The sequence below is a fragment of the Pantherophis guttatus genome, chromosome 1 (genome assembly GCF_059756535.1).
Source record: "Pantherophis guttatus breed Tessera chromosome 1, ASM5975653v1, whole genome shotgun sequence".
In the NCBI taxonomy this organism is placed as follows: Eukaryota; Metazoa; Chordata; class Lepidosauria; order Squamata; family Colubridae; genus Pantherophis; species Pantherophis guttatus.
The window spans coordinates 230,487,387-230,502,234 of NC_142063.1; the positions used below are offsets into that span (position 1 = coordinate 230,487,387).

Sequence of the window (14,848 nt, forward strand, 5' to 3'; positions counted from 1 at the left end):
TCTCTTGCCAGTTGATGCCTTCTTATATAGTTGTTGTGCACACGATAAATTTTGTCTATATATTCTTTCATCTCCATCTTATTTCTTTGTGTTAGTTCCGCCAATATTTCAGCCATTTTTTCACCCAGGTCCTCTTCTTTCTCTTCCACAACATTCTGAAATCATAAGAAGTACGAGGCTTTCTCCATTTCGAGAAAGCAATTGAATCTGAGAGTTCTTTATTCAATTGTACTGATTTCTGTTTCACTGTTTCTACTTTAAGGTCTATTTGATCTATTTTTATTTCTATTTTCTTAATTCTTTGCTCATTCTCTAGCATTGCTTATTGTATAGTTTCTATCTTACCATTCATATTTTTGATGTCTTCTTTTACCTGTCCTATCTCATTCTTGATTTCTTTGTGATGTTCCTTCGCCTCTTCGTGGTTGTCGGCCATTTTCTCTTGTGATTTCATCAGAGTTTCCTGTATCATCTGTAACATATTCTGCATGCTATTTACTGTCAACTCTGTTCTATCTTTTTCTTTCCCCAACATATTTTCTATTGACCTTTGATTTGATGGGGAGGCCATAGGTAGGTAGTAGGTTTTTTCCCTGTTTTAGCTACAGTTGCCGTGGATGACATTTTTAAACTCCAGGTGAAATTTTTCCACAATATCATACAAACACAATATTCTATTTAAATTTATACTCTTTTTTCTCTATTACTCAATTGATGTCTCGTCTTTCTCCTATAAGCCTCTCGATTAATATCTTTCTTTCTTAGGAAGTTGATTTGTATTATTCTTTTTCACTTTTCATATACTTATTTAATATTTAAAGTAAATTATACCTATTCAATGGAAGAGTTATAATAATATCTTTTCAGAAAAACTTAAAATAATATTCAATCTATATATTTTATCCTCTTAATCTCTATCAATAATTATCTTATTATTTTTTCTATATGTATCTTATACCAGTTATACAGATATATAAATTACATTAGTTCCTTCACCTCCAATCCAAACAATCCTTCTACAATTTGTTAGTCCTTTAAGATTTTTTCAAATTTCCCCTCTTTCAATGTCAATAGACTGATTAATAAATTAAGACAGCTTAACAGAGTTATTTCCCCCTTATTACACAATCAACAATTGTTTTAGAGACTTTCCAAAGTTTCCTGTATCTTTTCTGTATCTTTCCTTTTTAAGTCCGTATTGCATCAGTCTCTGTCTTCTCCACAGTATTCCCTCTGAGTCCTTCGGTTTTTATTCTCTGCTCAATACAATCTTCCTTTTTTATCCAAAGTTATAAACCCATAGCTATCCGCCAAAATATCTGCCAAAATATCCATGAGTTTATTTGTATTTTCTGTCCTTATTCCACCCTTAGTCTGTCTTTTCCACAGTCACTAGTCTTTATATTAGTTCTTATAGTTCTTATAGTCTTATTTAAACTGGTATTTTTAAGTCTGTTGCACTATTTCCACTGAATCCCCTTCGATGTCTCCTTTCCTTTTCATGCCCTCTCCACTTTCTTTTTTACGATAATCCCTTCGCTCCAGTCTCAGTTTCTCTCTGTTACTTTGTATCCACTTTATGGGATCTTCTTTTCTGTTGCACTAACCTCTCCGCCCGATCCTCTCTCCGTCTTGCGCTTTTTCTTCTCCGTCGCCGCCTTTCTTCTCCGCGTCTCTCTCCTCTCGTGCCTCTGCTCAGCCAGATTCCGCCTTCCTTTTCCTAACTCTTTCACCGCCTAATGTTGATTTCACTTTTCTGCTTCCTCACTGTGTGGCCACCATCGCTCTTGGTCCGCCTTGAAGACGAACTCTTTCCCCGCCAGATTTAAGGGGTTCAGTCTTGTCCTTCAGGACGATAGCAGGTCGTCCGAAGTCTTCCGACTTTCCCCTTTTGTTTTCTGATCTCTCCAGGATCAGAAATGCCCTTAAAGGGCTCCTTATCGGGGATAAATTGGGATTTTCGGGAGCAACAGATTGTACCCTCACCCACTTTGCTCTGACGTCACCGCTGGAAGCACCCAGAGCTGATCCTTCCTTAGCTGAGGACCTTGTTCTTTTTCGCTTGGTGTGTAGATAGGGTATAGTCAAGGAGAAAAATGGGGCAAAGGAATTAATAGGTAAACAAAGGCAAAAAAGTGATAAGCTGTTTCTTTGAGGGGACTGATTTTCAGCTGCATTTGTGTCCTTTAATAATTGAAGCATATCATTAGACTTCAGTTACCTAAGAACAACAAGAAAAGGATAAGTAGAAGAGCTGAATGTCTACTTTTTCTCGAAAGAGTAGAAAAATTATGTAGAGAATTATAGTTGCAACCTGTGTTGTTTTTTGGCTTATTCATACTGTATAATGATCATCAAATTTGCATGTAGAGGATTTGTTTGGAAGAGTAAAATTGTCTAGAAATCTTTATAAAATTGATTACCTGTCAATGTCCAATCTGTCCATGTCCCAAAGCAATGTGAAAAAATAGCAATAATTAAATAAAGAATTAAAAATAAAGAATTTTTGTAACTAATGCTAAAAAAGGGAACTTAAAAAAATTAAAATATTGAGTGACCAATTTTTTACATATCATTATTCAACTAGGGAGGATTTCTATTGATTATTTTATTTATTTATTTATTTGTTTATTGGAAGTCCATCTTGCCAAAGAGTAGTCAAGTAACAATAATTATGCTGCAGTTAAAGACTTAGATTAATTCATCAGACATAGTTAACAAATGCATACATTTTGTGAAAGTATAGTTATTTTCTTTGGAAAAAAATATGATTGTTTCAAATCAATTTTCGATCCTGACACTTAGATTGCATATTTATGCTTCTGAATTCAGTAAGCTTTACTTCTCAACAATTCTGCTTAGGCCTTCATTGTTAATATCTGAAAGTAATTGACTACCCTGTTTTCCCGAAAATAAAACAGCCCCTGATAATAAGCCCAATCGAGCTTTTGACCACATGCGCTAAAATAAGCCTCCCCCAAAAATAAGCCCTCCCCAAAAATATTTAAACGCAGAACTGGAAATCAGGTAAGATAGCAAGAGGAGCCCCATCTTGCTCCACGCGCCCCAAAATAATAAGACCTCCCCAAAAATAAGGCCAAGCACTTATTTCGGGGTTCAAAAAAATATAAGACAGGGTCTTATTTTCGGGGAAACACGGTAGATATATTTTATAACCTTTTAATATATTTAAAGAATTAGTAAATGGATTAATGTAGTACTTACAGCTAGGAATAGAATGATCCACTGTTAAATATACAATTCTTTACAAACAGAAATTGATACGATTAGGTGGCAAATATAGTTCTAATATATAAAAAAGTACACATTGAAACATTTTTTTTAAAAAAAATATTTAATACTTTTATCTCTGATTAACGATATTTCCTTAAACCAAACTATTACTGATTAAAGAAACGGCCACTTTAACTACATTTTTAGACTATAATTTTGAATGGTCTGAGAAAAAGTTTCATAAACTCAGTTTGTCCCTGAGTTGATATGATCAACTGATGAAAGCTTTAATTACAAATTAAATAGTATATCTGATCCTGTCTTTTCCGAGACAGAGTAACCTTATATATTTTTGTTTTTAAAAAAGGATGTTTGTATTAGAAACCATTAGGTGCCTATCCACATTATTTTTATAAGGGCTTCATATGTTTTAAGTATGGTACTTTTTATTTTTTTTTACTCATAGGTGATGTCCAGAGGTCAGATTGTGGATGCAGGGAAAAAGAAGACCACAACATTCAGTTTAATTCCAGAAAATTCTTGGGCTCCTATGGCTTGCATAATTGTCTTCTATGTGCATGAAAACGGGGAAATAATAAATGATGCTCTACATATTCCTATTCAACTGACTTTTAAAAATCAGGTAAATGTACTGGCCTTCCTTTCATAATAAATGGAGAGGTGGAATTTTACAAACCAGCTGTGTTAATAGACCATAGGCTTATATCAGTGCTCCAGAGACGGACTTTGGTATCTTCCAAGATGTATTCCAGTAGAAAAGCATAGAAGGAGGGTTGTTAGATTAAGACAATACTGAAAACTATTTCTTTTATTAAAAAAAGGTATTTTCTTCTAAATCTGTAGCTAGCATAAACCATTAACCAAGTCCTCCTGACATACTAGATAATTAACTAAGTGCCTGAACAACTAGACATATTCTCCCTGATAGTGTTTCCCATCAGTTTAGTTACATTTCCTTTGGGGAATTATAGCCTATATGTTTATTTTGAAAAACCAAAGGGAAAAAAGGAAAGAAAAGGAAGGTATTATCATATAAATTGTGCATGTTGCATTTCATAATTGCATCTTACTATATTCAGTGCTTTCTAAGAAAGTGAAATAACACATATTAAAATTACATTTTATTAAAATGAAGGTTAGAGCAAGTAGAAAATATAGCCATAAAATAAAGTATCTTTAAAAATCAAACAAAATAATAAAACAATAGCAATATTATTGTCTTGTTAGTACTATTTTTCCAATTTAAATCCCACTGTTGAGCTATAGAATTATTACAAGAACAATAATTACAGCCACAAGAAGGAAAAATTTAATGCTAAACCACAGGGTAATAGTATATGAGGGAATACCTGAGGGAATAAAAACTTATCTGATAGTCATAAAAAGTATATGAAGATTGGTACATGGGAGAAGGCTAGGGCTAAAAAGGCTTGTAAGTGACAGCAACTTCAAGAAGTATTTTAACCAGTGAACTTAAAATATTGATAAGAATAGATGGAAAGATACAGTCCTTCAGGTACAGCCTTACCAAACCATGAAGAACCTTTGTAAAGCTGGTAGTTTGAATGGACTGAGGTCTACTGCATTCAGAGTTAGGACCATGATATTCAAACAGCCATTAGATGGCAGCAAACACATGGCGTTTCCTGTATCTTTATAGCTGTTCAACAGTTGTCCAACTTCTTGTAGCCTAGAACTGGTAACCACACAGTGGTGCTTGCAAGTTTGTGAATCTGTTTGTATTTCCAATATTTCTGCATAAATATGACCTAAAACCTAATCAATTCTCTGTTTAATGCCTAAAATTAGATAAAGAGAACTCAATTAAGCAGATGAGTCAAAAGTATTGTACAGTACATGTTCATTTACTTACTGAAGAAAATGATTGAAAGCTACACCATAATTGCTTTACCTATTGGAAATCTGCATAATACACTGAACTTTATTCCAGCTTCATAAGATTTACCAATTCAGTTTCCCCGTATGCAGCAAAGCTTATTTATATAGGTGCACTTAAGGCCTTCAACCACAGGTCAACCACAAACATCTTGACTGTACATCCCTTGTCCAGAATAAAGCCATACTGCATTTCTCAAATGTTGCTTACTGTCACCGTTTATTGCTTTTCAGTCAGAATTCTGCCAATCTAGGCACATTTCATGAATGGATCTCCCTGCAGTTTTTATATTCACTGTTGCTGCCTTTTTCATACTATTTTTCCAGGCATCAGGCACACTCACACAACAATTCAGTAAGCAAGACACACCAGTGGTGGGTTGCCCCCGGTTAGGACTGGTTCGCAAGAACCGGTAGTAAAACCGGCAGGAGGCTCCACCCACTGACCCGACCGTCATCATAGGTAATCTGTGCATGCGCAGAAGCTTCTGCGCATGCACAGAAGAACGCGCGTGTGGGTGTGATGTGAACCGGTAGCAAAGGTAAGTAGAATCAACCCCTGAACCACACCCCATATTTTAATATTTCTCCTATTGCACTATTTCTGCAAGCTTTCCATTTTTTCAACATTCTCAGACCATTTATGATTTTCCTTTTCTAGGGCATCAACTTTTACTGCATTTGTTTCAATTCCACTCGTAGATATTTCTCTCTTATTCCTATACATATATTTAAACCATTCACTCCAGTTTTTTTTAATTCATGAAATGGTCTTTATTTTTAATTCCTTTCAATCTACTGGAGGCTTCCTGATCAGTTTCCCTGTGCACTGGATGGGAGGTGATTTGTTATTACTTTTATTAACTATTTCTTTTTCCTTGGATATTTAAAATTACCTCAAAAATAAATCCTTCATCAGTAAGTTAGTCTGCATTTTATATATTTCTCTTGAAATTGTTACTGAGTTTCTGGGCCATTAACGGTTTATGGTTTATGGTACAATATAGTAAAGGGCAAAGGAAAAAAAACACAAAAATGATGTAACATTCAGTGTATCCAAAAAACTTCCATACATAGGATTGTAAAACAAAAAAACAACAACAAAAAAACAACCCACTGCTGATTAATTATAATGCTTGCTCTGTGAAACAAGACAAAGCGCAATTAATCTTAAATACAGGTAATGCTAACAAACCAACTTGAATCTGTATTTTAAGAAAGTGACTTATTTTTACTTGCTATAAATTAAAATAGAAATTGAGACTTCTGAACTGGTTCTATCAGGAGAGAGGGAAAAATACACAAGACCCTGAGGCTACTTTGAGCTTACACTTGTAATCTAAGGTGTTGTATAAACACAGCCAAAGTGAAGTGCAAGATGCTTGTTGCCCTATAGTATCAAGTGGCCAGTTGACTGCTGGAAGAAATTTCTTTGTCTTGTCCTCCATCTGTTCTTCCCCTTTTCCTTTCCTAGTTTCAACATGTAACCGCCAGTCCCTTACATTCCTTGTCTGTTCTCTTGTTACTTATTCTCTTTCTTCAGATGTCCTATGTTATGTTCAAAATGGTCAATTTTTTAAACACACTCTACTCCTCAACAGCCGTTTCATAATCCAGATTCTCATTCTGAGCTATTTTTCCCCCATGAGAGAAAATATTTAGAAGTGGTTTGTCTCTCTCTCTCTCTCTCTCTCTCTCTCTCTCTCTCTCTCTCTCTCTCTCTCTCTCTCTCTCTCTCTCTCTCTCTCTCTCTCTCTCTGTGTGTGTGTGTGTGTGTGAAAGAGTTTTAGGGAGAATAGTACACATAGAAATAATATAATGCTTTCTCTAATACACAGGCCTCAAATCTTTTTCCTTAATTTATAGTTCTATTTATCGGTGGGGGGGGGGAGTATGATTTTCCACTCAGAAATAGAACCACTGAGTTCCAGAGATATTTCTCAGGAAGTATATACAGTATAGTATTATTGTCCCATTTCTGCATCTGGTTTGGGTCTTTCACAATTTTGGGACCTGTTCAATTGCATCATAGGTAAATCTGTTTCAAATGTATAATATTTGATATTTCCCAGATTAACATGCATTGGAGTAAAAATAAAGCTGGACCTGCTGAGGATATCACCCTCAACATCAAAGTGACAGAACCCCAAACCTCAGTTGGACTTTTAGTTATTGACAAAAGTATAAATTTGTTGGGCAGAAGGAACGATATCACAGAAGATGCTGTAAGTTTATTTTTCTTTTTTCTTTTGCAAGAGTGCATTGGTTTAGATTTAGAAGCACTGTTTTATTGTGACTAGTTTCCTTAAAATATTGAAACAAATTGAAACTAAAAAACAGTTAATATGCATTAATATTAATCTATTTTATTTGCAATAAACTTCATTCTCTGATTATCTGAGTAGCGTTATATTCTATAGCAAACATATTTGCATTTATTTACTTCATTTTCTGATAAGGATGCAGTTAAGAAGGAATTTATATGTAATTCTCATTTTTGTTAAAGTAGAATATTCATAGCAAAAGAAATAATGGAAGCTAAAAACAATGTAATGAGTTCACATGCATTTACAAATCATCAGCAAGCTCTTAATGAATGATAAAAAAGAAATAAAATGTCTTTAGACACTTCCAAGAAGTTGTATGCCGATCGTAAAACTGATGGCCAATTACAGCTCAGTCTTTGGTGGCATTCTTCACTGCCCTGGTTCAAAATTTATTACTTCCTTGTACAGCAACTCAATTACTAGGCTTCCATCAAACAACTCTCTTCAGAGAAAGGTCATAATGAATTAATTGTGTTCTGAAGATTTTTTTCATATGGTTTCCACATTGACATATTAAAATATCATACAGTAATTATTCACCATATCCTATTTTATTTTATCCAGTTCCTGGGTTGAAAAACGTGTGTGGCCCATTAACATATATACTAATACATTGTGTTATCACTGGTTAAATTTTCTTTGAAAGATGTAAATATTTTTTCAAAAAAGTTGGTTCACTGTTTTATCTTTGATTTATTTCTACTTTTTTTAAAATAGATACACCTTGAGCTAAATTTATATGATACAAAACCATCTTTTGGAGAAGCTGGAAGTGCTTTCAGTGTCTTTCAGGTACAGTTGCATATTATATAGCTGCTAATTTTCATGTTCCCCGATGTGTTTGGTTCCTGAAAGAATATGAAAGTCTCTGTCTTTCTCTCTTACACACACACACACACACACACACACACACACACACACACACACACAAAAAGAGCTTCCCCATAAGGTAGTATCATAGAAACATAGAAAAGAGACCTTGGATGTCTTTTAGTCCACCCTAGCCCCACAAGCCAGGAGACCTTATTGTATCCGAGACAAATGGCTGTCCAATCTTTTCTTGAAAACCTCCAGTGATGGAGCATCCACAATTCCAGGAGGCAAGCTACTCCATTGATTAATTGCTTCCAGTGTCAGGAAGTTTCTCCTTAGTTCCAGGTAGGATCTCACTTTAATGACCTTTCACCCATTGCTTTTTGTCCTGCCCTCAGGTGCTTTTGAGAATCAGTCAACCCCCTCCTCTCTGTGATTGCCCCTCAACTACTGGAAGACAGCTATCATGTCACCTCCAATTCTGTGTATATATGTACAGTTTTTTTCTGTGTCCTCTAAAATACATTTTGAAAAGTAATTAAAATGTATTTATTTATTTATATAATTGATTAATTAATTAATTAATTAATTAATTTATATGCTGCCCATCTCATGGTCTGAAGCAATTCTGGGCAGCATATACTGATATGTTGCATGTAATTAAACTGAAAAATCTTTTATGTACTGCATTCAGAATAACAATCTCCGGATATGGACTGATGCCAACCTTTCAGAACATGAGGACTATGACGATGGTAAGTAAAGACAAATCAATAAATGAATCCAGCATTTCTTGGGTGGATACCTACTTGACTTTCAAACCTCCACTTCTTCTTTATCTGCCTCAGAAAAAAAGGCCTTTCCTTTATTCTCTTTAATTACTCCCTGTCATACTCTTTTTGATCTCAAAGGAGATCAAAATGTATCTTTTCCAATACCAATTACTCTTTAGTCCATACAGTAGTAAAGATGACAGAATCAAAGACAGACTGAATATTCAGCTAAGGATAACTTTATTCGAAATAAAATTTGATGTACTAGTTAAGCCAGTTTGATCTAGTGGTTAAAGCATCAGACTAGAAATCTCAAGTTCTAGTTCTGCCTCAAACATGAAAGCCCACTGGGTGAATGTGGGCTAGTCACTCTCTTTCTCTACCCAATCTACCTCACAGGACTGTTGTTGTGGGAAACCTAGGAAGATGAAGGAGTATTCTGAATGTTTCACACATTCAGTTCCTTATAAAGTAATAAAGTGGGATAAAATAATTCTAATAAATAAAAAATATAGTCACAAAGTTAGATTAAATTCATTTATTCTTATTTACATATGTTGAAAGAGAGAAAAAGAAAGAGTAGAATTGATTCAATTGATTCCTTATCTACTGTGCAAATCTCTTGCCCATTTTAACCATCAGTGGAGGTTTATTAGCACATTAAGGTCTCCAACCATTTTTTTCTAACTTTTCCTATTTGTAGCTATACAAGCCCGATGAATATTGGATTCATGCAAGTTTCTTCCAAAGCATCTTCTCTTTCTCACAGAAAAAAATGTGCAGTCATAGTACTACTTTTATGTTACTCAAGGTTTCCCTCTATTATTTCTTCAAGATCTTCATTCAGCTCACTGCAGAAAAATTTTGCTGATCTCTGCAAATCTGATCTTAGGGCTGTGATTTCAGTTCCCTCAGAGTGCTCCCCCGAGTCTGAATTTCTTCACTCTTCTGGTTTTCTTCTAATGGTCTACCCCAGGGGTGGTATTCACTTACCTTCGCTACCGGTTTGCAAATGTGAGCACACGCCTCCTCCACGCATGTGCAGAGCCTTCTCTGCATGTGCAGAGGGTCAAAAATGGGACGTGATGATGTCCGGGCGATGTGTCGTGCGATCCGGATAGAACTGGCTGAATTTAACCACTGGTCTACCCTCTCTTTGTGTTTGCTGCTTTTTATGTTCTGTTGCCCTCCAAAGCAAATCTTAACAGTGGATAAGTGGGTTAGTTCTTCAGTTCAAATGTCCTCTTTTGGAGCAAACTTTTTTTTTATAGACCCTTTTATATAGGCCCTTTTAGGAATGGAGACTTTGGCCTAGTTATGTGATCATACAAAGTTGGCAAAAGTTATAAAAATATAAGAGACTTCTCAGCTTGGGTGCAAGTTTCAGAAAGTAAGAGTTTGTACAATAGATTTTTACTGGGAAAAGATTAATGCTAGTCTGTCATTGTTCTAGATGTTGAACTGTAAATCACACAGCAAAATGCACATCTTTTCAAAATGCTGTAAATAGATAAGTAGGCAGGCAGACAAAGAAACTTTTAATCTCAGTTTACAGTTGATTTGTCAACTAGCTTTTCATTTAGCTATTTATTGGTTCTTATCCTGCTTATTTTCTTAAGAGACTAGTAGTCATCAGTTTATATTTTCTAGTACATATACTGACCAGCTAATGAAGTAGAGACATAGTATAGTGAAAGATGTTTGCACAAAACGTGGCAGAGGAAATTAAAAAGAGTGCAGATCTAGGCTGCAAATTCTTGCAATAGATAGTTTGTTTGTGGCTTGAGATGCTTAGACAAAAAAGGAGTTGACAGAGAAACATAATTTATAACAGTGCAGGGTAGATATTAAACTTAATATCTGAAATCTGTATTCTGTTCAGTGAGTGAATATGTGGCATCATTTGCATAATACAAGGGAAATATGGTATGAATTGAATCCCTTAGCTCTTCCCCTGCTCGGTGCATATACAATTTCTTATTTGTTTAAGACTGCTATTTAATGTGAGTCCATTATGAATGCTACTTCTTTTAGCAAGAAGACACCAGAGAGGATGCTTATGTCTTTTTCTAACCTTCCCTTAACCCCACCCCCCCACCCCAGCTGGGCTGGCACAGTTTGATCTCATGGCTTTCATGTTCTGTGTTAGTTTTGTGAGTCTTCCTTTCCTGTGGGAGGAATTTTGGTTAAATTAAGTTTTAAAAGTTTGCCCTTCAACTCTTTGTATTTTTTTAAAATTATTAAGAGTACTTCTCAGAACAATGTTGCTGGGTGGGTGTGGGAATAGAAAAAGGGGGAAAATGACAAAAATCAAGCGCCTTTCATCAGTGGCATCTCATCATACATCTGGGGATGGAATAAGCCATTCTTGTGACAGAAATTAAACTATCTGATCCAATTTATGCTGCTCTCTTGCATCCAAAACCCTCACCCTTTTCTTTTTTCATTAGTAGTGCTACTGGGTTATGATTTTGATTATGACACGGATAGCCTATCTGTACTCCATGAATATATCCCAGCACTGAATGACGGTAATCTCCATGTGAGGAAGAATTTTCCAGAGACTTGGCTTTGGCAGGAAATAATGACAAGGTATAAACTTGTGTGGAGATGCTTTCTTTATTTTCCCTTACAGATAATCATAAATGTTTGTGGGACTTCCAGGGAAGAAATTGCGAATTAAGGACAGTTTTGATAAAAGTGAAATAAAGACCTGGCAAATAGAAAAGTTCTTAATTGTGTAACTTTATAATGAAGGTATCAGTTTCTGAAGAGCAAAAAGTGATTATGTTGCCCTCTGTTCCCCCCTCATCTACAAAGTGACCTCAGGGCCCATTTTTCTGCTTTTTCTCTGACTTTTTCTTGTGCCATATCCATCATCGGACGTTGGCGATCATGTTGGTGATTCTATTTTTATCGACAGCTGCATGAAAAAGTGTTGCTGAGTTTTGGCCAAACCAGTCCCTTAGATTTTGAAGCCATGATGTTCTTCTTCTGCCTGGACCTCATTTGCCTTCAATCTTTCCCTAGAGGATTAAGTGCTGTACTTTTCCAGGTGTCACATCACATGTCCAAAATATTCTAACTTTTGTTTTTTTATGGTTTTGATGATTTCCCTTGGCTTTCCCAGGCGGCTTATCACTTCATTTCTGATTTTATCAACCCAGTTTATACGTAACAGCTGTCTGTAACTCCACATTTCAAATGCTTCTAGTCTCGTCAAGTGGCTTTCTGTCAGAGACCAACTCTCTACTCCATAGAGCGTGTCTTCTCTGACACCCACTTCTATCCTTTGCCACCTTAAGCGATTCTGTTTATTTTGGCGTAAGTGCTTTAGTTGGTTGCAAGCTAACCTCAGCAGCTTATTGGTTATTTTGCAAATGGAGGAATGGCTTTTCATTGAGTTCTGACTTTATTTTAATATTTGCATTAAGTGAACAGAATTAAATACATTTTATTAAAGACTTTAAAAATACAGGTAGTTGAATCTTGATTTTATCATTCAGCAACTTTTTGAAATTATGATGCCACTGATTGAAGGGTGATTATGACTGGTCCTCAGTTCTAGTTTTCCCAGCAAACCTCCCCATGGTTACATCAGCAGCAGCATCATCATCATCATTATTATTATTATTATTATTATTATTATTATTATTAATTAAATTTTTATACTGCCCTTCTCCCGAAGGATTCCGGGCGGTGAACAGCCAAAATTAAAATACATACAGTATGAAAATTAAAATAATTTAAAACATGATTAAATTAATTTGGCTTCCCCAGTTTAAAACCCCTTACCCATAAAATTAACCAGTTAAAATTTTTAAGCCAGCCCGGCTTGATGAAATAGAAAAGTCTTCAGGGCCCGGCGGAAAGTATGGAGGTCCGGGATCAGTCGTATCCCTGGGGGTAGCTCGTTCCAGAGGGTGGGTGCCCCCACAGAGAAGGCTCTCCCCCTGGGGGCCGCCAGCTGACATTGCTTGACCAATGGCACCCTGAGGAGACCCTCTCTGTGGGAGTGTATTGGCTGGTGGCAGGTTATCGATAGCAGAAGGTGGTCTCGTAGATACCTGGGCCCTAAGCCATGGAGCGCTTTAAAGGTGAGAACCAACACCTTGAAGCGCACCCGGAAGACCACCGGGAGCCAGTGCAGCTCGCGCAGGAGAGGTGTTACATGGGAGCGCCATGTTGCCCCCACAATCACCCGTGCGGCCGCATTCTGGACCAGCTAGAGCCTCCGGGTGCTCCTCAAGGGGAGCCCCATGTAGAGAGCATTACAGTAGTCCAGGCGGGACTACATGATCATACATGATCATAATGTGAGCACTTGACAACCAGGTTGCGCTTATGATGGGTTGCAGTGACCCACAATCATGTTACTATCATTTGTGACTTTTCCTGAGGGGTTCTCCAGAAAGCCAATAGGAAAGCTAGAAGGGAAGATCACAAGCTACTGAGGTAAGTCTCTTCCTCACACATGCAACCTCTCCCAGAACCACTGTCCTGCAGTCTCCTTATGAGAAGCAATCATTTGGAGCCCAGATGGACAGTCTCATTCTTTACTTATCTGAAGAGGTTCTGTGGGATCAGCATTGCCAGTCTGTTGGTCTTCGCTATATTTATGTTCCTCTGGAGTTTTAGTTTGCCATTTCCTCACCCAGAAATCCCCAAAGAAAATTAAATCTTACATATCCAAGTTTTATTTATTTATAGTTGATATCGGAGGTTATTTTTTTCTGAAAAATGGATTGTTCTATTGGAAAACAGTTTATCAGATGGCCATTTTTTTCCCAATCACCTAGCTCCCTGAACTGGAGTTGAACTAAACTGAAATTGATGGCTATTTTGTTTCATATTTCTCCAAATGTATATATTTCTTTGGACCAGTGTATTGTGAGAGCCAGTTTAGTATAGCGGTTAAGGCACCAGGCTAGAAATCAGGAGACCAAGAGTTCTAGTCTCACCTGAGACAAGAAGCCGGCTGGATGATTTTGGGCAAGTCAGACCAGTTAGTCTCTCTCTATGTACAGTAGAAGGTAATGGCAAACCTCTTCCGAAAAACCTTGCTGAGAAAACTTCAGGAATTTTTCCAGATAGTTGCAAGGAATCAAAACTAACTTGAAGACAATCTTACAGAGTGTATTGTGGTAAATGATAAAGTGTGTAAGAAAAAATAATGTCTAAAAATGTAACAGATGCCTGCTGTAACATATACCCAAAAGAAGATCCTTAGATTACAAAATGTTAAATGAAAGTTTAGAACCAAGTGTTTCTATGTCTTGTAATGTTTTCAACTCTCCAAAACATATATGTGACAGTTACCTTCATATTTGGAGCCCATGAACATACTGCAAATTGGGTCTCCCACGAGCATAGTGCAAATTCCTTACTATTCCTGTAAAAAATTAACTTAATTAAACAAAACAAAATTCCTGTACCAGGAAAGTCACTCTAGATTTGCTGTCCCTTTTATTCTGTCTTTTTTCATCTTTAGATCTACTGAAGCAACAATAAATGTTACTGTTCCTGATACCATTACATCATGGGTAGCCAGCGCATTTATAATATCTGAAAATCTTGGATTGGGTGTGATGAAAATACCCATTGAGGTAATAAATCATTAAGTTGATTCTGCTCATTTGCTGTGAAAATAAGAATTTACAAACACTTTTTGAAGTTCATATTTAATAGCATAGCTTCTGTTCAGTAGTTCTTTAAAGTCTCTTAGTCATTCATTTGTTTTTTTTACAAATATTTCTATACAACTTATCAACATTTTATATCAGG

The 14,848-nt window shown here is 36.1% G+C and overlaps 1 protein-coding gene across 1 annotated transcript in view; it reads left to right on the forward strand.

Moving 5' to 3' along the window:
* CD109 (CD109 molecule) overlaps window positions 1-14,848 on the forward strand; it is an 83,336-nt gene that overhangs the window by 36,525 nt on the left and 31,963 nt on the right. Inside the window, exons 14-19 of the mRNA XM_034431893.3 lie at window positions 3,701-3,877; window positions 7,224-7,376; window positions 8,196-8,270; window positions 8,986-9,046; window positions 11,515-11,656; window positions 14,556-14,670. Coding sequence (XP_034287784.2) covers window positions 3,701-3,877; window positions 7,224-7,376; window positions 8,196-8,270; window positions 8,986-9,046; window positions 11,515-11,656; window positions 14,556-14,670 — 723 coding nt within the window. The remainder of the gene's footprint in view (window positions 1-3,700; window positions 3,878-7,223; window positions 7,377-8,195; window positions 8,271-8,985; window positions 9,047-11,514; window positions 11,657-14,555; window positions 14,671-14,848) is intronic.